The sequence below is a fragment of the Centruroides vittatus genome, unplaced genomic scaffold (assembly GCF_030686945.1).
Source record: "Centruroides vittatus isolate TY-2023 unplaced genomic scaffold, ASM3068694v2 contig_875, whole genome shotgun sequence".
NCBI lineage: Eukaryota > Metazoa > Arthropoda > Arachnida > Scorpiones > Buthidae > Centruroides > Centruroides vittatus.
In genome coordinates, this window is record NW_027122567.1 from 656275 (window position 1) to 679563 (window position 23289).

The window sequence follows — 23289 nt, forward strand, 5'->3', positions numbered from 1 at the left end:
ACATTACGCAATAAAGTCAGTAAAAGTAAAATAGAAGATATTAAAAATATTTCATATTATTGCCACTAACAATGCATTCATCTCATTTTCAAATATTCTATTTATTTCTAAATATTTATCAAATAATTAAATTTGACAGTAAATGATTTTTAAAATTTGATATCTGTTATAATTTTCCTCATTGATGATATCCAAGGCACATTTCAAACACTGATGTGAGTGTAAACATTTCTCATAGGAAAGTTTTAATGGTCTGCAAAAATTATAACTCAAAAACTGTTTTGATGAAATGATAAGAAAATAGACATTTGAGGATAAATAGATATTTTTATTGCTAATAGTCAGCAAAGAATCAATTATTTGATTATATCTTATGGTCACACTGTATCTGCAAAACCCAAAAAAAATATTTAATGAAAAATAACAAAAGTCAGTAAGTATAAAAATTCTTTGTTTATACTTATTATATATGTTATTTGTTTGTTTATGAAAACATCAGTATAAAATGTACGTTTTAAGTTTTTAATGTATATTTGGCAAATGAAATTCACATTCAATAAACAGACATGTAGTATTGAAGTTGCCAATTGTTTGAAAAACATGGCCATATGTATTTTCAAACAATTCCAAAAAAACAAATTTTGCATACAAAATAATGTGAATTTTAAAAAAAATGTGAATTTTATTAGAACATTATCTACATCATAAGAATTTCTCTTGAACTTTTTCAAAATTTAACAATTACCGTATTTTACGGACTATAAGACGCACCTTAATTTTTAAGCAATTTTTAAAAAAAAAATACCTATAAGACACTACGGACTATAAGACGCATCTGAATTTTGGAGACAATTTTTCGAAGAAAAAAGTGTGTCTTATAGTCTGTAAAATACGGTATAGTGTTTCCCTTAACATTTCAAAATAAAAATTAATATATATTATTTAACAATATCTGTAATTAAAATTATTTTTAATTATAGACATTTCACATTGTAATTTTGATCTGCTTTTAAACTACAATTTACTATTAATTATATTCATTGAAATTGAACATTATTTCTTCCTTTAAACTAGACAGAAATATTAGTGTTTAAATTATACTGTATAGTTATTTATTTATCAATTGTTGATATTTGATATATAACAATTATTGTCCTTTATAGTTCTCAATTATATGAAAAATGGCAAATAAAGGCTTAAAATTTAAAATAATTTATTAACACACTTATTATTGAATTTAATTTGTTACTAAAATAATTTCAATTTAAAGCAAAAAAAATTTTTTAAAGTTAATTAAAATAATAAATATAATACTTACATTTTAGGTACAACAACACCACTAGCAATTGATGTCCCCGCTGACCAACATGCCAATAAAAAGTAAAATGGAAATACAACCAACATTGGTATTATATCAAATTGATAATGTGTTTCTCTTGAAAACAAATGTCTGATAGCTTTTTCACCAGTTAAAAATAATAAAGTGGCAACTAGATTAAAAAAAATTAATAATAATAAACATCAGTTTAAGTTTATATTTTTGCAAAGTCTTAAGATATAAATTTTTGCTAAATGTTATATTATTACTTTAAAATATTTTATCATAATATATAATTATGTATATATATTATGTATAAACAAATAAATTTAAAATGTGATAACTTATTTATAAAAATAAAAATACAAATTTTTAGTATTATATACAGAATCATTTTATATAATGATTCATTGCATGATTTAGTTTTTATGTAAAAATAACTACAAAATTCTCTATCAAAAAATCATTTTAATTAAAAACAAAATTAAATTATCAACTATTTGTTGTTAAAACATGACTAAATAGTTATATTTCATTTCAAATTATTAATTTACAAAAGAATAAAAAAATTATATTGTTAGTAGAAAAAATATTTACTAAATATTTATTTAGAATATTAAAATTATGTTTTTAAACTTAAAAAATTAAATTTATATATTATTAAATAATTCCATTGTACACAAAATTTTTCCATGAAATTATGTATAAATGCTAGTATTAATGAATTATTATTATGAATACTTAATTCTTATTTGTATATAAACTTTCCTATTATAACACAGAAATGATTCCAACTTGAGCACCAGGGTGAAATCTACACTCTCCGGAACCTGTAACTGGTGCGTAACGCATATATATTGTCTATTGCAGGTGACAAACGTTTTCAAACAAGCATGTTGCTCTTCTTCGGGTCAACTGGTTAAGGAATTCCCTGGATGGAGTGTATGTTATTCAGTGGGATCAGGTGTCATTCTGCCGAAGCGGGTCCTGCCTGACATGCACGATCATGCACTGGAGGAGATAGGTGCAGGTTGGTATCTACAGGGATTGCCAGGCCAAAGATAGACTCAGCTCTTCCTTCCAGTTGATGCACGTGGCTACCCAGCCGGCATTATAGATGGCTATAGTTTCTAGCCACCTGAGATGTTTCTGGTGGGGTGTGTTTATGATGACTGTAGCTTTCTTGAATCACACCTCGACCTTGGGATCGGATGCAAACACGGCAAGTGCTGTGGTGAGTCTCCTGTGCCAGATATCCACTTGGTGTTCTCGTATACGAGTGTTTAAGGAACGCTTAGTCGAACTGATGTATAACAAGTTTTCGTTCCATCTGTTGTCCCTGATTGGAATACAATAGATACCAGGGAGTCTGGTGCAATCCGGGGGGGTCTTTTTCATTCCATAGGATATGGAAAATTGTAGGACATCTTCTGTATGCTATCTGTATGTTACGTTTGTTGGCTATCTTCTTATGCACTATCTTAAGGTATAGGTTAAATGTGACGGGGACCTGTGCTGAACCATCAGGCTGCAAGTCAACATTACTATTTGTGTGGAGGCATGCTTTAGGCATTGGTGCCGTTCAACCAAGTGGCGTGTCAGAGTCAGGAACCTGTGCTCAGTTGCTAACTCGGTTGCCAGGGTTTGTTTGGTTGACGAGTGTGAGAATGCCCTTTGACTAGAGTGTTAAAAGCAGTCACCTTGTACAAGGTTGTACAAGAATGGGTCGCAAGAATCAGCTGGTATGTACGTACATAGGGGTAGCAGAAAGTTTGTGGTATACGGATGTATGGATGCCGAGTCCTACTATTTTTATATCAATGTCGAGGAAATGGACCTCTTCTGTGCCAGCCTGCTCCATTTCAACCGTTAGACCGAACGAGTTGTTGTTGATGGTTTGCACAAAGGATGTCATGTCAGGGACCTCCCTCCACATAAGTATGTCGTCTATGTATCTTTTATAGATCAGGATGTTAGGAAGGAAAAGTGGGAGGGCCTTACTCTCGACCTGCCTGATGACCATTTCACAAAGGTCCCCTGACGCCGGGCTACCCATTGGTACAACCCTCTGCTGCTGGTAAATAGTGCTGTCAAACGTAAAAACAGAGTCATAACACATGAGATGGGCCACCTCAACTATCTGTTGGTGCAGTGTACAGTCTTGTACTGCATTAAATAAAAAAATCTCTAAGGAAGCAGAAGGCTGGAGGGAACTCCACCAAAGGATTCATAGACTTGAAGTCCAAGACTGTCATAAATCGTGGCAGGGAGGGTAGATCTTGCAGGAAGTGGATGAGGTCAACTGGTTTGTTTATGGTGTGTGGGTATTCTTCCAGATGGAGTTAGAAGGTTGTGAATGGCTTTCTCAAGTTTTCTTGTGGGTGCTCTTACTTTGTCCACAATTGGGCATAGTTGTTGGCCCACTTTATGTGTTTTTGCTAGGCAAAAAGTCTAGGTACATCCGGCGAATCGACACTATGTCACATAGTGCTAGGCACTTGGCTAATTTAGAGTTTGCAAAACGTCTAACTTTAGCTTGCAACTTGTCTATTACATTGTCCCTTTCTTTCTTGCATATGGTACCATCAATGTACTCTCTCAAACCTCATTGGTAGAGCTACGTTTCATGAGAACTAGTGTTTTGGACTTATCAGCTTTAGTGAGAACTATTCCGTTCCGTAGCATCCATTCAGTCGTATGTCTCAGCTTACTTCTCAGCTCTAATTTCCGGTTGTTCTTTAGCTTTTCTGACATTTATCAAGGATATCCACCTATAATATTCCTTCTGTGTGTCTAGAGGCCCTTTATTAGGTATTCCAAGTCCAGGATGAGGTCTCTGGTTCTATCTTTGGGTGGCGGAGGTGAAAAGGTCAGGCCATATCCGAGCATGTCCACGATGAAGCTAGGCGGTTGTATGTTGTCCCAAATGACAAATGGAAATGCAGGGTGCTGGTGAGCCTTAGGTATTTGAAACTGTAACACCCACTTCAGCTTCCTGCAGTAACGTTTCCACAGGTTAGCAGATAGGTGTTCATAGACGGGGACTAATCTAGTGTTTTCCTTGGCCAATGGCAAAGTAAGAGCAGTTTTGCCAAGGTTCATTTAGACAGCGTTCAGAAATAGACTACCGTCATCTTTGCAATTCATTTTAAACTGTGGTTCAGCCAATGTCTAGATGCAGTTTGGCTGTTAAATATCATTTAATATAAACCATGTCTCTGCAATCCAGCTAACAAAGTTTAACAGTAAAAAACTATTTCATGAGAATTAACTTATATAGTAATGTTCCTAATTCTGTTAAATTAATAAAAGCAGAAAGAAAAACATAAAGTGGCATGAAATTTTTTTGTTTGAAGAGGTTGACTTCTACGTTCTACGTTCATATTTCTCTGCAGTTTTTACAAAAAACATAGGTTTTATCATCAGTAATCACTCTGTTTAGGTTATCTGGATTTTTATCAACTATGTAATCAGTTCTCTGCTGATGAGCCCACACACTTCACATTGGTCATCTGTTAATGTCTTGAAAACAATATGAGAACTGATGCAATGCATTTTTTTCTCATATTGCTCAACTCATTGTGGATAAAAAAAAAAATGTATAGAACCAAATGAAATTTCCTGGAACATTTATTAATTGTCTGTTTTGGTCTGTTATGATCTCTTTCCAAACTTGAAATCATATTTTTGTTTTTTATAAAATTTTAAGAAACAGACTTTTTACAGAAAAACAAAATGGTACAGACAAAAACACACTTACGTAAGAACCAGATAACTGGAGTGGTTGATATTAGGGTCGCTAATGTTTTCATAGCCCCATCTGGGCTCTTCTTCAGGCTTTGTAGTAATAAATATAAGCCATATGTTGTATCGTCCGGTGTCGGGAGATCTTTGTGAAATGGTGGTCAGACGATTGGAAAACATCACTCTTCCTACCTTCTTACCCAACATGCTGCTCTATAAACGATACATTGATGATGTCATCATTCTTTGGAGGACAGAACCAAATATAGATCAATTTATTAAAGCGATGAACAAAAATCCGTACGGTCTGGTAATTGAGGTGGAGCAATATAGTAACTCTAAAATCCATTTCTTGAATATAGATATTGCTTTTGAAGGGCCAAACATACACACTTTGGTGTATCGCAAAACTGATACTGCCTCCATGTATATTCCGATAGGATCCTGTGACCCATTTCAGTATAAAATAGCAGCCTTCAGAGCTTTGGTTAGGAGGGCCTCTATGCACTCCTCCTCTCACCAGGCACTGAATCAGGAGATCAAACGTATAAACAAAATAGCAGTAGACCACGGATACACCAATCTTGTAAGTGGATTATGTAGACAGTACAGAAATAGCCACGAACCGTGTAACAATCCAGACGGAGAGGCACTTAAATATTCAAGAAGACAATACTGAAAGGATCCCTATCACTTTTAACCCACGGTTAAAATCGTTATATGCTACGATAACCAAAAGACGTCAAGTCCGTATAGCCTACAGAAGATGCCAGACCATTTTCCAAATACTCCGTAATGGAAAAGATCCTCCGAACCCAGTCAGACTACCAGGAATATACACCATCCCCCTCAGAGACCACAGATTTGACAGAGATATGGTTTACATTGGTGCCACCAAACGTACAATGGGGATAAGAATTAAAGAACATAAAATGGACATACTACACAAAAGGCTCACAACAGCTCTCTCAACATATGCCATCAATCAAGAATCACGGCGGACTTTAGTGCAGCCTGCATTATCCTCACTACCAACCATCCGGAACATCTCAAATTATTGGAAGCTACGGAAATATACAGAGCAGGATGTAACACCACATGCATCAATTTTAAAGAAGAGTTGGCCCTTTCAGCAGCGTGGCAGATCCTGCTAGAAGATAATTTTTAAAAAATTAACATCAACATCATTTCGAAGTGCAAGCGCGGTGCACAGACCAGCGATTGTTTCGTTTAAAAATATGTTGAAACATTTACACGTGGCATAATTCAAAACACGGTTCTTTCCAAAAGGAAAATATATTCAAAATTCAACATACGGCTTATATTTATTACTACAAAGCCTGAAGAAGAGCCCAGACGGGGGCTACGAAAATGTTAGCGACCCTAATATCAACCACTCCGGTTATCTGGTTCTTACGTGTGTTTTTGTATTGAATCCCGGTGTGTAAAGAAGATTGAAAATGGTACAGTTGAAAGGAAATGTCAAGTGCATTACCAAAAAATCTGAAATCTCAAAAAAGTAAAATAATTTCTGCACTATGAGGCATCAAAATTTAATCCTTCATGTCTGTACAAGAAAATGGCATATGAATAATTGAAGTTAAGCACATTTGTCTTTTTGAAGACTCTTATTATTACCAATTTGCTTTGTATTACTTCAAATTACAGTGTTTTCTTTTTCTTGACAGTAATTAATTTTTTATTAAAACTTTTTATATATAGATACTGATATGTCTAAAGATTTCCCGAATTAAAGAAATTGTTGGAGAAGATGTATATATGAATGTATAAATCAGTGGCGTGCAGTCATTGGAAGCGATGGAAGCGCCGATTCCACCTTTCAATGACCTTCCCTTGAATTTTATAAAATATAAATTTTCATATTTTAACGTACTTTGAATTAATTAAAATTAATATTTTATTATAACTGCATTATGTATCTTTTACAAATTTCTATACTACATGTGAAAAAAAACGATAAGATTGCTATTGTATATTCGAATAATTCGGTGGCGGAAGGAATGTCGAAACCGAGGTTCACATTGTCTCCACCATCAGCCAGATTATATAGGCATTAGCACATGCGGTTTACAGTGCACCAACCTCACCCGGTTTAGCTGGTAGAAGCGACACACTCGTAAAGAGTACAGCTTTATATCCCGGAGCGGTTGTGGGCTGTTATCCGCCTGCCTGTCAACTTCCAAGCAGCCAGATTATAGGCATTGGCGCATGCGCTTTACATAGCACAAACGTCACGGTTTAGCTGGTAGAAGCGACACACGCGTAAAGAGTACGCGACTTTATATCCCGGAGCGGTTGTGGGCTGTTAGCCGCCTGCTAGATATTCGGCCACCCTCAGCGCCGGATCCAATAGGTGCGAGGCCCGATTGAATTTTTTTTGCGGGGCCTCTCAAACTTTAGATAACAAAATTAATTAACTGTTAATTTACATATTGAAATATGTTGGATTTTTTTTTAATAATAATATACCTAGATATTTATTTTTGTAACATGTACTATTTTTAAATATATAAATTTTGACGTGATGCAGGGCCCGATTGGCACCAATCGCTCCAATCGCCTAAAATCTGGCCCTGGCCACCCTCGCCCGATTATGTGAATCACGAGCAGACTAGATCAACGGCGGGCAACCCGCGGGTCAGCTACGGCTGGCGAAAAGTTTCTATCCGGCCCGCGAGATCTTTAATAGATTATTAAATTGGAAAAATAACTAATTAATAGTTATTTTTCCAATTCTTTGTAATTTTCGAAAACGATAAGAGAAATAAATGTAGTAATTAACTTTTTATTTATTTATTTCATATTTGCAGACTAAAAAAATTACGAGTCACAAGAAGGCGTCAATTAACTACTACGGCGCGGAAAAAAACGTAAAATTTATTCTGGCCCATGTTATAAAAAGGGTTGCCCACCCTAGACTAGATTTATAACAACCAACCGATAGGAGTTTACTGGCACGTTTTTATGATAGTTCTGTATAGTTGACAGGAGTTTAAAAAAACTCCATTAAAATATTTGATATATTTATTCTGCGTTTATTCCGCTCTCCCATCTTATATTACTTACGGATTTCAATGTTAAACCGGTGATATTACGATTTAGTATGTCCCATCTGTAAGGGGATGCAGAAAAAACGTGTACAATTCTAGTACAGTGTTAAAAATTAACTGTTACTTTGGCAGCATCATTTACAACCAAATTTAATGAATGAGACATACAATGGTACAAAAAAAAAGCTCTAGAATTTATTTTCCTTAAATTTACGATTTATATATCCGTTGTCATAAAAATTTGTCTTTCCACTGTTTTCCCAAGACTACAGATATTCAGGTACAAAGTAACTGGTTTCGACTTATTTCTACTTAAGAAGTGAGTAAATAATTAAGAGATTAGGGAATGGGGACATAAATAAAACCCTGTTGAAAGAGCCAGAATTTTACTTCAACAAAAGCTTAACAGAACCAATCACTCGCTCAGTACAGTGGGAAACTGATTTCCGTGTACACCTGGTATTAAAACGAATTAGTTAGAAAACGAATGACTATTAAGTTTAACATAGTTAGATTTTTACAGCTACGGTGAGAAACGTTTAAAATTTACAACAGCCCTGTGGCGTCCTTTGAGATATACTAGTGATGCGACAAAAGAGGCATTTGACATTGACCGGTATCGGCACCCTCGGGATTTGGCACGCACACACTCACTACCACCTACCTGGACCGTCACTAGTTCCATCCATTAGCTACTCGTATCAAGATATTTGACTAAGTGGATTGTTTTAAGATTTAAAAAGTAAAGAATATTTTATGTTATTTTTATGTACGTTTCTTTACAAAGCTATATTTTAATTATAATTTTCTTTAAAAGTATATTAATACAATCGAACAATACATTGTACCAGGTATGTATATCCATCGCACATTTTATTTCACCGAGTAAGTTTTTATAATTTATTTTTAATTTTAGCCCTTATATCGTGGCTAGCGATTCAGAATGTAATTGTGATATTAAAAATACATTTAGAGAAGTCTACAGTTTTTACTGGCTTATCGAACAAATGAATACGAATGGACCCTAGACCAGTGATTCGTAACAGGGGGCCGCGGTCCCTGGGGGTCCATAAGAAGTTTGCCGGGGCCGCCAAATTATGCAAAATTTCCTTCAGAATATAATAAAAAGAAAATTTATGTATAATCCGAATATCGTATTTAAAAGTGAAATAAGAAAAATAAAGTTTTCCTATTTAGTTTTTATTTATTTATTTTGTATTTCTTCCTACATACAACTTTGTTAGTACAGAAGAAATAAATGTAAATATGCTACTTACATCGCAGTATTTACTTCTTTTATTCCAAAGCAATTTTAAGAAACTATTAATGCTTGGAATTTTAAAAATAATTAGGAAAAATAGTAGGCTTTGAAAATTTAAATATTTTTGCAAAAGTTATGCAAAATCCTTACGACAAGTGGGCGTTTTAGTTTTAGTTTAGTTTTAGCATCGACATTGGATCGATTTATCGACATGTTTCTTATTTTATTTTCTGTTAAAAATTAATGAGTTTTCATGTTTAATTGTGAAGTTTGAATGTTATTTAAATAGATAATGAAATAATAAAGTTATGATTTACATTTATTATATAAAAAATAAAGCAATAATAAAAAAATCAATTTATTATAGATAAATTATCAAATTATAAATTATTATTATTAAAAAATGGGGGTCACAAAAAATTATGAAATATTTGGTGGACCGCGAGTATAAAAAGGTTAAGAACCACTGCCCTAGACCATCACTGACGCGCAATTAACTGATTGCCCCTGGAAGTCGGCTTCTTACAGGAACACAGCTTCCCTGTCATCAAATGTCACGGCACGCCACTGGTATAAATAACAACCAAATGCTGAAATACCATCGGGCTAGTTTACGGCTAATTACTAAATAAATTACGTAAACAATTTGACACTAGAGGGAGGCGTCTTGTATTAACATTAAACAAAAAACACAATCTCGTATTAACATTAATTTGGTTGGTGTTTAGCTTTAGTATATGGGGTTTAGAGATGATGTTTATGTATGTAGAAATATATGAATGTATACAAAAATCAATATAACATAATTTTACCAGTTATTTTGTATTAATCTAATTTATAAAAATTAGAAAAACAAAGAAACTGAATAATTACCTTCATTGAAAGTACCATTAGTATAACGTGTACCATTATTAATTCCTTCAGGGCAAGTATAATATTCAACTGTTTTTTCAGTATGTGGACCATCACAATCAGCTTTGTAATTATTATCCCAATGACATGTGAATTGACTGCAACTGAATGCAGCTGGCAAAAATACTGATATTGTTCCCATAATAATCTAAAATAGGTAATAATGCTTATAATATATAATGTTTATAACAACTTTATTCAAATTTAAAATATTTACCATTATTAGTACTGGTTCCATTAACTTGACGAATTTTTCTTTGAAAGGAGATTTTACATATGATAATAATAGTCTTCTTCCTCGTGCAATTTTTAAATTAATAAATGTAAACATTGCTCCCATAATTCCTCCTAAGATACCAACAATAACTGTTGGAATAAGAGCTATAAAATTTAAATCAATACCTGTTTCTACCTAGGAAAAAAAACATGTAAAATTTTAATGCTTTAGAATGTGCAAATACCATGTAAGTAATGACACATTAAACTTTTTCTTTTATAAATTGTTGATATACCTGGAAAAGAATGTATTTTTCTGTTCGAAAAAGTCCAAAATTTCCTTGATAATGAAAAGCAGTGAAAGCTGAATTAAAAAGATCAGTAGTAAATGAAGCTACCATACAACAAAAAAATGTTTGCCAAGATAGCTTCATATTCCAGAAAGAAGATACTTCTTCCATTGAAAACAAGAGTCCACCAACAGGAGCACCAAAAGCTGAAGCAACTCCAGCAGCAGCACCAGCAGAGATAAAATTTCTCCTATAATATTGAATGAATATACATGTAATTAAAGAACAGTAAGAAACAATAACTGCATATTAACAACATCCAATTGAAGCTTCTATCTAAGAGCCTATCTAATCTAAATTTTTTTAAATAAAGTTATCTGATAGCTCTTAGATACAATATCTTGGTAATACAAGTATAATCTTTCTAAATTTTACTAAATATAAACATTGTTATCTTACTAAAGAAAATTAAACAAACATTCTATTTATGTAAATTGTTTGAATTAATTTTTAATGTTTTAAAATGACTTTTTTATATAATCAATATATTAGTGAACATTTAAAACACAAAACATTAATAATCAATAACATCCATTTTAAAATAATATGGATATTAAAATGGATATAATAAATATAATAATATTACAAAATAAATTCATAAAAAGGAGTTTCTACAGGTCTGTTGTAAGTGTAGTTATTAAGCTAAGAAACAGAGGCTAATCCCTTAAATTTTGTACTGTATTTATTAATTAGAAAAAGTAAAAATTTACTAAAATTAAGCAAACAAAAATTAAATACAGATATTCCTTGTACAACACAATTTCACTCTAACATGGTTTGAAAATTGGGAATATCCCCCATACAACACAACTTCTGGTATTGCTCTATACAGTTTTGAAAATCCTCTATACAAAATTTAATAAATTTTAAGTGTAAACTTTGTTATTTGATTTTTTTTTAATTCAAGTAAGCACGCATGTTGTCTCAAATTTGCCCACAGATTTTAAAATATTAAAATTTTCAATTTGTTTTGTGCCTTCCATCAGGATACTTTAATGAAAACAGATAGTGCAATTTTTTCTTTCTTGTCCTAGTTTTCTTATCAAACAAGTGTAATTGTTGTTGCTTTCAGACATTAGCATTTAAGACTGTCACAGTGTTTTGGTTTTTTAGATTAATCTTTGTATTTAGTAAAGTTTATTTAAACATTTTTAGATAAGTGTTATTAAAAAAATTTTTTATTTAACTGTAGGTAAGTAATCATTCATAAAAATGATGAATGAAATACAGCAGTATCTCAGTACTTGAACTGTTCCCAAGTGGAACAATTGATATTCGAGCACAAATTCTGGAAAAAGATCACTTGGCACTCGACTGAACAAATGTAACCCACTAAAACAAATTATTAATTAATAACATATTTTTATTTTGTCATCCAAAGAAAATTATGATAAAAATAAAAAAATGAAGACATTGGTGATGTTTCTGATCAAGATCAACAAAAAAGCTCAGATGATGATACTTTCAAAAAAGAAAACACCCTGATTTAACTAAAATTAATATTAACAGTATTTTTTTTTATTGTACTTGTTAGTTAATTATTGATTGAGAATAAAGTTTTGATTGCTTTAATAAACATATTTCTCTTAGTAATAAAAAAGAATAGTATACTTTTGTTAACTTCTGGAATGTAACTTAATGTTTTGCATTAGTTCTTTGTTTCATAAAGTATGCATAACATGGAACTTTTTCAGAACACCTGTACTACTCATCATAATGTTTCTGATATTAAATAAGATAAATATCTACAAATTCAAATATAACAAAATTGATTTAAACATGAAAATTCAATCATAAAGAATTACAATAAATATTTTGAAATAAAATTTACAAAATTTAAGCATTAAAAGTTACATTAATTTAAATTGATTTATGCTAAAATATTAAGATATACTATACACTTAAATTTTTCAAGTTTTGTTCATTTGTATGCGTTATCTTCAAAACTATTTCCCTTTTGCTCTCTTTCTCTAATGAAATTCCAATTTCACATTCTTAAGAATACAGGTATTTTTTTATATTTATTACTTAATTATTAATATTTAACTTGTGTAGGATTAATGGAAAGTTATTAAGATATAAATTTGATTTTAAAATTAATGTAGAACAGATTTAAAAACTCAACATCAAACTAGCAACAAATTAATACAAATCAAACATTTTTGGTCTATTTATAGATCATCATCAGTAAGAGCCAGATTTTTGTGTTTAAGATTGTATATTACTGATGCTTTTAACTTGCATCATTAAAAGAATTAATAATTTATTATTATTACTGATATGATTAAAATGTGTCTTTCTGTGAGCAAATCTTACTAACATCTATTATGTCATACTTTTTACATGGGAGAGAATAAACATGAAACAATAGGTGACACAAGAGATTTGAAAATTATGACATCACAAAACATTATTAGAATAATGTTTCACATAGATGTGCCCTGAATAAAAATATAGTACATGTTCAATAAATTGTCTTTTTAATAGGAAACAATTTGCCACATTCATTACAACACAAGCTTTTTCTATCTGTTTTAATTAGGTAGAATCCAAATCCTGTACATATTTTCTCAGCAATTAAGCCTTAGTTTTTGCTGTTTTATCCATATTGTTGGTTGAACTCAACTCAATAGAAATTTTTCTGTGCATATCCATATGCAAAAGTTGGACTAATTTAATCATAAGAAACTGCCTCTCTTATATTTATGGTGAATTTAGCTTGTAGCTCTACCAAATAGCAGGAGAAGATTAATGATGTTAACATTAATTATCCACTGGGGCCCAAATCATATTTATCGCAAGGTTTTAACATCATAGCATTTAAAAGAAAGAAATGTACTGTTTTGTACATACATTATTAATATTATATTACTTTACATTAAATTTCAAAAATTTCCCAGACCCTCTTTCCTTGAGGTCCCTTTCCGTAACCCAAAGACCCTAGTAAGGTCATTCCATAATATTCTAAAGCCATCCTTATTATAGTTTGTCTAGTTATGCTCTTGTATATTTGAAATAGTATGGTTTTAAAATATATTCTATTGATTGAGTTTTTACTTTCTGTTAATATACATACCTATCTTCTGAATTTCTAAATCTTGAAAAAAATGGCAATCTAAAACCCAAAGTAGATGATTTAAACTGGCTTAAACCAGCTCCAACAGATGCGCTAAAAAATAAAATATTTCATTTTTCACAAACTGAATTAAAACTAATTAACTTGTCAATAACTGTAAATATAAATAAATCATGATGCCTTTTTAAACATAATTTTATTTCAATATAAATTAGCAGTTAGATATGCTTTTAGTTAAAACTTTCCATTAAACAATTTAAATAAAAAATTTGGAGGAATCAATAATTAAAATAACATAAAAATACTTTTAATTGCTCATCTATTTTGCATTAATATGTGTTATACTTTTAAAAATCACATTTTAATTTACATTAAATATACTTAGTGCATATTAATAATTATTATTAAGATGAAGATGTTTGACAGTTATAAAATATTCTATATTCATTCAAAAAATAATTTTGAGTTTATGATTAAAATGGTATATTAAACAAAATCCATATTATAAAAATTATAAAGGTTAATAAATATTAAGTATAAAATTTCAATAACTTTAAATATTTCATATAAAATTTTAAAGACTTTTTAAATTGAAAGTTTTTATACCCTAAATGGATCATGGGTCCTTCTGGTCCGACAGGCATCCCACTAGAAACAGCAAGAACACATGATAAAAATTTGACTATGAGTGTTTTGATATTAAATATATGACGTACTAATGTTCCATTTAAATATGCAATGATTTCAGGTATACCAGATCCTCCAGCACTTGGACGAATAAACTGAAAAAAAGACAAATAGTGTTTTAGAATACAAAAATTACTATTCATTAAAAAAATAACACTCTCAGCAATACTCATATAATTAAATATTTTCAATCATTCCTAACAAATTAATGTATTTGCTGTATTTGTGTGGTGTAAACATACACAAAACATGTTATAAAATTAAGAAGAAATATGTTATAAAAAAATATTTTTAAATAAAGCAACTTATTTAGAAAGAAAATTAAGTAAAAATGATTAAAATATTTACCAAAAAATTTAAATAAAAGGTACATAAAACTAAAATATAAATATTAAAATTCTAAAAATGTGAAAGAATTTTATTACTGTTACTGTGTGAATATTTTATATTTATATAAATCCAAAGACTTTAAAGTTGTACTCGTATTTAATCAGTTAATTCTAAAATTTAAAACATACAATAAAAATAATGCTTTAAAATAATGAAAAGCTTTTCAATTTAATTCATTTAAATTGTTATACATTAGTTGTTATTGTTTAACAAGTAAAATGACGTTTTTGTACAATAATATTTTATAAAGCAAGTAATTCTCAATGTGTAAAATATCCACTGAGTATATGAATTATCATCCTCAAATCAATTAAAATGTTTATTTAAAAAAATAATTTAGAAATATTAAAATCTTTATTAAAATTTTTAAATATTGCATAACATGTAAAAATTTAAAAGTTGTATCAATAAGAATAAAAAATCTTATTATTATTATTGTGGTTTTAAATTTTTATATATTGATATAAATCTTCATTTTAATAATTCCAAAAATAAATTTTTGCTTTTCAAAATAAAATATATATTTATGGAAATTTAAACCAACAGTCACCACACATATAAATGAAAATAGCAAAGATAGATTTACACAGGAAACTTTCAGATTTGAGGGGACCTATATTTTGAATGTTTAATATAAGGAAATAACAACAAATGATCAGTAATAACTTTGCAAGTATAAAATGCATTTAGAAATAAACTTTATTGATAAAGCATAGGCAAAACTAAAAATGTATGATACATTTAATTTCCCCATAATTCTATTGTAAACTATTTTTAAATGGTGCAGCAGGCTGATGATTTATAATGGTGAAATTCATGATAGTGTTGTCAGAAATCAGCTGAGGCTCATACAAATGCTTATTAAAACATTGCAAAAAAAAAAAAGTGCTGTTTTGTCATACCTAAAACATCAGCCTTTAATTAACAGGCATTAGCTTCTTTTAATGGCAGAAATCTGTAAATAGGAAATAAAAAGTCAGTTTTTAATAAGCAAAAATATTGCAACACTGACGAAATAAACTGAAACAAATTTTCTTCAAAAGTAGCCCAACTGGCAAAAAGTTGAAGTATCTAACAACTCTGCCCCATGTTTGTGTTTGAAACCATCCATAATTGTTGAATATAGTAATACTCTTAGTTCCTCAACCCCTCAAACAGATATTTTTGATATAATCTGATGCAACATGAATGGTCAAAGTTTAAAATAAAGAAAATTTTACCAAAGATTTTGAAATTTGTTTATTATACAGTATAATAAACTTCACGTGTTCGTATACAGGTACTCCTCACTTTTACGACGAAGTTCCGTTCCGACGACTAAGTTGTTAAGCAAATTGGTCGATAAGCAAGGAACTTGCGCCGGGAATATAGGATCGTTGTAAAATTAAACAAATTATGCAACAAACTTCAAATTTATTCATAAAAAGACTATTATAGTACACTATTTGCCTATTATAGTACGCTTAGTGTGCATGTCACCATTCACCACTGACCGACACTCAAGCTGAGAAAGGGGATTCTCTGAATTGCAGGTCAAAACTTGATTGGCTGCAAGTGCGAGTGGTCGTTAAGCAGATAAGTTGTAAAGTGAAGAGTACCTGTACTGCATTTGCCAGGATTGTCAGTTTTTCAATATAAGGAAAAGTTTATTATAAGGATCAAACATTAGGAAATTTTCTGTACATCTGATGCATTTAGAATATTAAATTAGTTGATAGTTACATTGATATGTTCAGAATACATTGTTACCTGTATTCTGATTCAAAAATATCATGCCTTAAAGTGACTTTTAAAATTGATTTTTTGTTTATTTCAAATTAATGAAATCAACATCTTAATTTCTCAAAATATTTTAGAGTTTTAGAAATTTATATCTGACTTAATCTTTCTAATAACAAATACAGTAGAGTGTCGTTTATCCGAAAGCCGGTTAACCAAAAGCTTTCCAGTCGGACTGTGTCATGCTGAATCGAACGTTTTTGATACTAGATTAACTTCTAAAGTATAATTTTTTTGTTTTTATATTTTTCAATATATTTATTTTGTTTGTACAAAATAAAGAAATAATTTTTAACGATACAATAGCCTCGATTACTATTATAAAAATTTTTGTTAGGCTTAAAATCAACAAAAATTCAACAAGAAGCGACACGCAATGGAGAAAAATTTCAACATCGGATAGGTTAATATATTTTTCGTACATAATCGGTTATCTGAACAACCCCAGTCCCCAACTGATTCAGATAAACGATGCTCTACTGTAATTTAAATTAAACACATATATATATTTAAATAAAATTAATACATACTACTATTAGAGATGAACTTGAAATTACAAATATTAAACTGACTCCAATAACCCAAATCCAAGCAATCATCATTTCATCTTCCTGAAATAGATTTTTATTAAATTTTATATTTTAATGTCAATGTTATGAAATTCTAAAATCTATTAAATCATTATATATATTCAAATTAAAATGTTAAAAAATGTCTAAAATTATGTCTAAAAAATGTTAAAATGTCTAAAATTATCATCATCATCATCATCATCTTAAGGAAAAAAATTAAATATTTTTAAAACACTTAATTTTAAAAATAAAATGTTTTAAAGCAATCATTTGCTGTTTAAATAGAACTCTTCAAACATTTGAGTACAGAGTAAATATCTTTTATAAAAAAAATATTTTGAAAATTCTAATTCATGTAAAATTTAAATAATCAAATTTAAAATTACAATTTTAATTTTTTAAATGTCGTTTAAATTTCATGTTAATTCAAATTTTCAAAATATTCTGTTGTAAAAAAAAGATTCATTCTTTGTTCAAATGTTTAAATTGTGTTATTTATTCAGCAGTTTCTTTTGTATGTTTAAGAAGACAATTTTATCATCATCTCCAAAATTAATTTTTACGACACAAAATAAAATTAATAATTTCTCATTTTTTGCAAACAAAAACTTTATAAATTAATAGTATTGCTAGTGCAAAGTGAAACTCAAAATTATGGAAATCAAAGTTATGCACAATAAGAAAACAGTTATTATAACATATTTTCTAGTTTTATATCTAGGCATGAAAAGAAATATTATAATATATAAAGTATGGGATATTACAGTAACCAATACATTAGAATAAATGATATAATGTTTTTAAATCTTAAAAAGTAATAAAACTTTTTATACGTAGCTAATTTTCAAATGCTCTTCATCATTAACTCACTCGAATAAGTTCTCGTGCCTTCTCCCATTTAAAATCGGCCAATAAATCAATCAGTTGATGAAGAAGAAATCCAACCATTCCTACGCAAAATCCTATCAATCCCATCATTATCCATCGGTCCCAATCCAATCTTAATAGAGGTAAAAAAATGATTAAAGTAATAAATAAATTTAATAACTTTCTCTTTACAACAGCAGTTTATACAATTATGGAAATTATAAAAATTATTTAAGACACATAAATGTTCTTAAATATATTAAGAATTAGAATTATTTTATTCTCTCTCAGAAATTATCATCCGAAAACAGATTTTTAGAAATATGACAGTTACTAATAATTAATTTGCTAATGTTAATTGTATATTAAATCAATTCAAATTTACCGTGAAGGTTGTCTTGTAAGCCAATCCTTATAGACTTTACTATGAGGAGGTAAATAATCCAAACTTTCATATTTTCTAAGAATCTCTCTTTCTTTCTCTGTATATTTATGATTGACATATGCACTTTCTAAATCTCGTCCCTGAAATATAAAACAAATCTTTTTAAGCGAGTTAGGTTATTTACTTTACAATTTAACTATTTTCTATATGCATTTTAACACTTTACTATTTTGTATCCAAGAGGCATTTACTTTTTATTCTTCTTCAGATATAACTTCTACCAATGATAATTTTACTGATTTCACACATTTAATGACAAGATGTATGTTTTTAATAGAGTTTAAAAACAAAATAAAAGAACATAAGTTCTAGTGCTTTCAAACTGTGTCTAACACCAAGAATTCTTCTGATTATCTATTAATATAATATAAGCCTTATGTTTCTAAGGGAACAAAAAAATAAACAAACAAATTTTGTTTGCTTTCTCATTCCTATAGCAACCTAATGGCATAAATACAGTAATGTATATTTTATTTAAAAAATTATTATATTATAATCATAATAAATAAATAGTGTTTGGTGCCATCTGTTAGGAAATTTTGTTATAAAAAGTTTCTATATATTTAATAATTATAAAATGGTAAAAAGCTTAATTTTGAAGATAGACATGAGTTTTATGAAAAATTGTAAATGCTAACAATAAAAAAAATCTTCATTAAGTCCAATCCCACTTGAGATATGACACATGATCACTCTCTGTCTCTCCATCCTCTTGACCTTTCACAACCATAATTTAATATCAACAACATCCCTTAAACATAAGCTACTGGGCAAATTTTGTTTCTTAATCTTTACCCCATCCAGAGATATTAAACAAAACAGATGCCAACACACACATGCACGCATACAGTATCTATGGAATTTTTTCCTGTTTTCTTTGACTCTTGAATTCAGGCGTCTCAAATTGTGTAAATTTGTGAAAAACTTGGAGGGACAAATTTGATATGATTCCAATACTTTTCCTTGTTATGTATATATAACAGCTAGGAAAATAAAATGCATAATGTTAAATAATATTTATATATATATAAATTACTATATGTAACACATCACTCAATAAGTCTCCAGTCTAACTAAAAAAAACAATATTTTTTTTTTTAGAAATTTGACTTTATTCATCAACATACTCTCCTTCAAGAGTGATACATTCATTCCAACGCTCCTTTAACTTTTTGATGCCTTTTTTGTAGAACGATTTGTCTTTGCTCTCAAAATAGGCCTCAGTTTTGGCAATCATTCCTTCATTTGAGCCAAATTTCTTTCCCTGGAGCATCTTTTTGATGTCTGCAAAAAGCCAGTAGATGCTGGAGGCCAGATCTGGAGAGTATGGTGGGTGAGGAAACAATTTGAAGCGTAATTCATTCAATTTAACCATCGTTTTCATCGACTTGTGACAGGGGGCATTGTCTTGGTGAAACAGAACTTTTTTCTTTTGCATATGAGGGCATTTTTTCTTGATTTCTACTCAATTGGTCCAATAGTGCCATGTAATATTCGCAATTGATAGTTTTACCTGTCTCAAGATAGTATTTTGTTCATCAACTATGTGTGTCCCGAAATATGGATGTCATAACCTTGCCAGCTGACTTTTGAGTTTTTGGTCACTTTGGATGACTTTGACCAGCTGCTGTCCACTCAGCTGACAATCTTTCTAATTCAGGTGTGTAGTAATGGATTCATGTTTCATCCATTGTCACATACCGATTCAAGAAATCCTTTTTGTCTTACTTGAACAGCTCCAAATGGCACTCTGAATCGTTGACACGTTGTTGTTTTAGATCTGGTGTGAGCAAATGCGGCACCCACTTCAAAAGCAACTTACGCATGCTCAAATTTTTGTGTAAAATTGTAAACACACTACCTTCTGATATCTTTTAGGTGTCAGCTATCTCACTTTCCGGTCTTTCGAAACTATTTTGTGGACTTTTTTTTTATGTTTTCCAGAACAACTGTCGATTTTGAGTGACCAGAGCATTCAGCATCATCGGTGTTTGTACGACAGCATTTAAATTCAGCATACCAGTCAATAATAGTTGATTTCCCTGGTGCAGAGTTTCCACAACGCTTATCAAGCCACTGTTTGGCTTCAACAGTATTTTTCCCCATCAAAAATCAATGTTTAATCAGCCCACGAAATTCTTTTTTATCCATTGTTTTGAAAATTACAAAACTGAGGTCACTAAAACCACTGTAACCTGTAAACTAATTGTCAGAATGTCATGAAATTTTGACATGTATCTTTTGAAGGTTGGTACTATCCAGAAATCATATGGGTCTGTCAACAGTGTTGCCATATATGTGTCAGACCAGAGACTTATTGAGTGATGTGTTATATATATTGAGGTCCCAAGGGTAATCTACCAATATGATATGAATACTATTGAGTGAACGAGTTGAGATTGAATCCTAATGGAAGATGATTTCTGTCTATCATGGCTTATGCACCTAAGCTTCCTTCCCAATAGATATTAGAGGGTAATCTCTATGTGTAAAGTTAGTAATATCGAGGGTTGACTACCCAACTCAATTTTCTGGCCAGACTGGAATCAGAAAGGCTGTACACCCTCTCTCCCAAATGTACCTTCATGGCAGATTTTACGAGCCACCTTTATTTAATAAACAGTATATATATAGAAAAATAACAAATTTGTAATGAAAGTATAATTATCAATTTTAAAATATAATTAAATATAGTGTGCTCTTGCTAATATGGACTATAATTGTACAGTTTTTCAAATTAGTGAAGTTATTTATAAAGAAAAGAAGTCAAAAAGGACAACATACAATTTATAAATATTTTAATTCTTTTAAAATATTGTATTTGTTGCATATATTTATTTTAAAATGTGTAATACATACTTATTTATTATATTTTAAAAATAATCTACGGTTTCTTTGTTTTTAGCTGGAATGTTTAGCTTTAAAATAAAATTGGTTAGAATTAAGTAGAGTTTGGATTAGCAATACTGGAAACTATTACCAAACACTTGATCAATTTTCATTTATCATGTTTGATAACAGTTTTAATAGCCCATGTTTCTTATTTAACATATTTAAAAATAAATAATATTATTAAGATATATTAAATTTTAATATTTCTATAAAAATAAATATATGTTAATTACTTTTTTCTGTCCAAGACTAGAAGAAAATAGAGATTAAAATTGAATGTTGTCTCAACTGTATTATCTCAATCAAAGATTCACATTTGATTGGCTAAACCACAACGGAATCTATTACTTTGCTTTACTCATTTAATCAAATGTATGCATTTAAAAAAATCAATTTGAATATCTATAAAAATTTTAAAGACTAGAGATAAAAGAAAATAGTAGCTAGAATAATAAAAATCTAATCTAAATATTTAATTTTTAATTAAATATACTTAAATCTGAACTACTAAAATTTTTGTTTTTATGTAAACATAGATTTTATGTATACAATACAAAGAACTAAATAAATAACTCATTGAATTATCTTAATTAAAATAATACATTAAGACTTCTAATATTTGATGCATTGTTTATTATAATTTCAATTAATAAATAATAACTTTTCAAAATGTAAACATCCATTTGCAGAGGGGGGAATGTAGTACAAATATACAGGTAGTGCATTATTTTAATCAACATAAATCACCATATCTGTTTTAAATAAACTCAGATTTTTGAATAAATCTTGAAAACAAAGTATATAGAACACAAGTAGTGTACAGTAATTTATCTTAAACAAAATTTTGTCTGACAAAGTCTCTTCTTTTTTGTATTTAGAGTTTAATCTATAAACTTAGTTACTTGTATTTTGTCATCTTATATTGTTTATCTTTGTGTATGTTTTGATATGAGTATTTAATTCACTATATAAAATTTAGATTAAATTTATCGGTGTAAAAATACAATGATTTTATCAAAATACAAATATAAAAATGATAAATAAAACAAATTAAATACCATTGAAATTAGATATAGTAATGTTTTTATTAATATTCAAAAATATACATATTTTTAAAATAAATCAAATCATAATTTACATATAATACAATTGCTAGATCTAAAAACAAATTAAATCTTTATAATATTCAAATTCTGAATGCAAGAATTTAATTTAATTCAGACATTAAATGTTTATTGGAAGAGTTAACATGCTGTAAATAATTTAATTATAAAAGATAAAATGTTATAAAGTCATTTAAAATTTAAAAAAGCATGAAATTAGCAATAAATGTTGCATAGCATAATACATAAATCTTACTTTAGCAAAGAAATGGTGTGTTTCATCATCATCTTCTGGTAGAGGCGATCCGACATCACCTGGGTCATTGGTTACATGCTTGAAAATTCGATATCTGATATTGCTTTCACTCCTATTCTCCCTAACTTCAGGTCCTTCGTTCATTTTATCATTTTTAAACCCGTTACAAGTAAATTCAACAAATTTTAAATTTATGGACAGTAAAAGTATAAAGCTTTTAAGTTATTAAAAAGACAAAAATAACAACTGAATAAAACATAAAATAAAACATAGAATAAAACAACAAACACGCCTACATTCCCGGGAAATGGGAAAAAAAGAACAACGTGACTCAACAGGTATCGCCCTCT

The 23289-nt window shown here is 29.5% G+C and overlaps 1 protein-coding gene across 1 annotated transcript in view; it reads right to left on the reverse strand.

The window, feature by feature from the left end:
• The window catches only part of LOC136982962 (chloride channel protein C-like), a 38292-nt gene extending 15043 nt beyond the window's left edge, over positions 1 to 23249 (reverse strand). Inside the window, exons 1-10 of the mRNA XM_067279539.1 lie at positions 22940 to 23249; positions 18629 to 18768; positions 18247 to 18376; positions 17335 to 17415; positions 14555 to 14730; positions 13949 to 14041; positions 10819 to 11062; positions 10524 to 10718; positions 10268 to 10454; positions 1319 to 1490 (exon numbers count right to left, since the gene is read on the reverse strand). Coding sequence (XP_067135640.1) covers positions 1319 to 1490; positions 10268 to 10454; positions 10524 to 10718; positions 10819 to 11062; positions 13949 to 14041; positions 14555 to 14730; positions 17335 to 17415; positions 18247 to 18376; positions 18629 to 18768; positions 22940 to 23083 — 1562 coding nt within the window. The 5' untranslated portion in view covers positions 23084 to 23249. The remainder of the gene's footprint in view (positions 1 to 1318; positions 1491 to 10267; positions 10455 to 10523; positions 10719 to 10818; positions 11063 to 13948; positions 14042 to 14554; positions 14731 to 17334; positions 17416 to 18246; positions 18377 to 18628; positions 18769 to 22939) is intronic.
• Between the last annotated feature and the right edge of the window lie 40 nt (positions 23250 to 23289).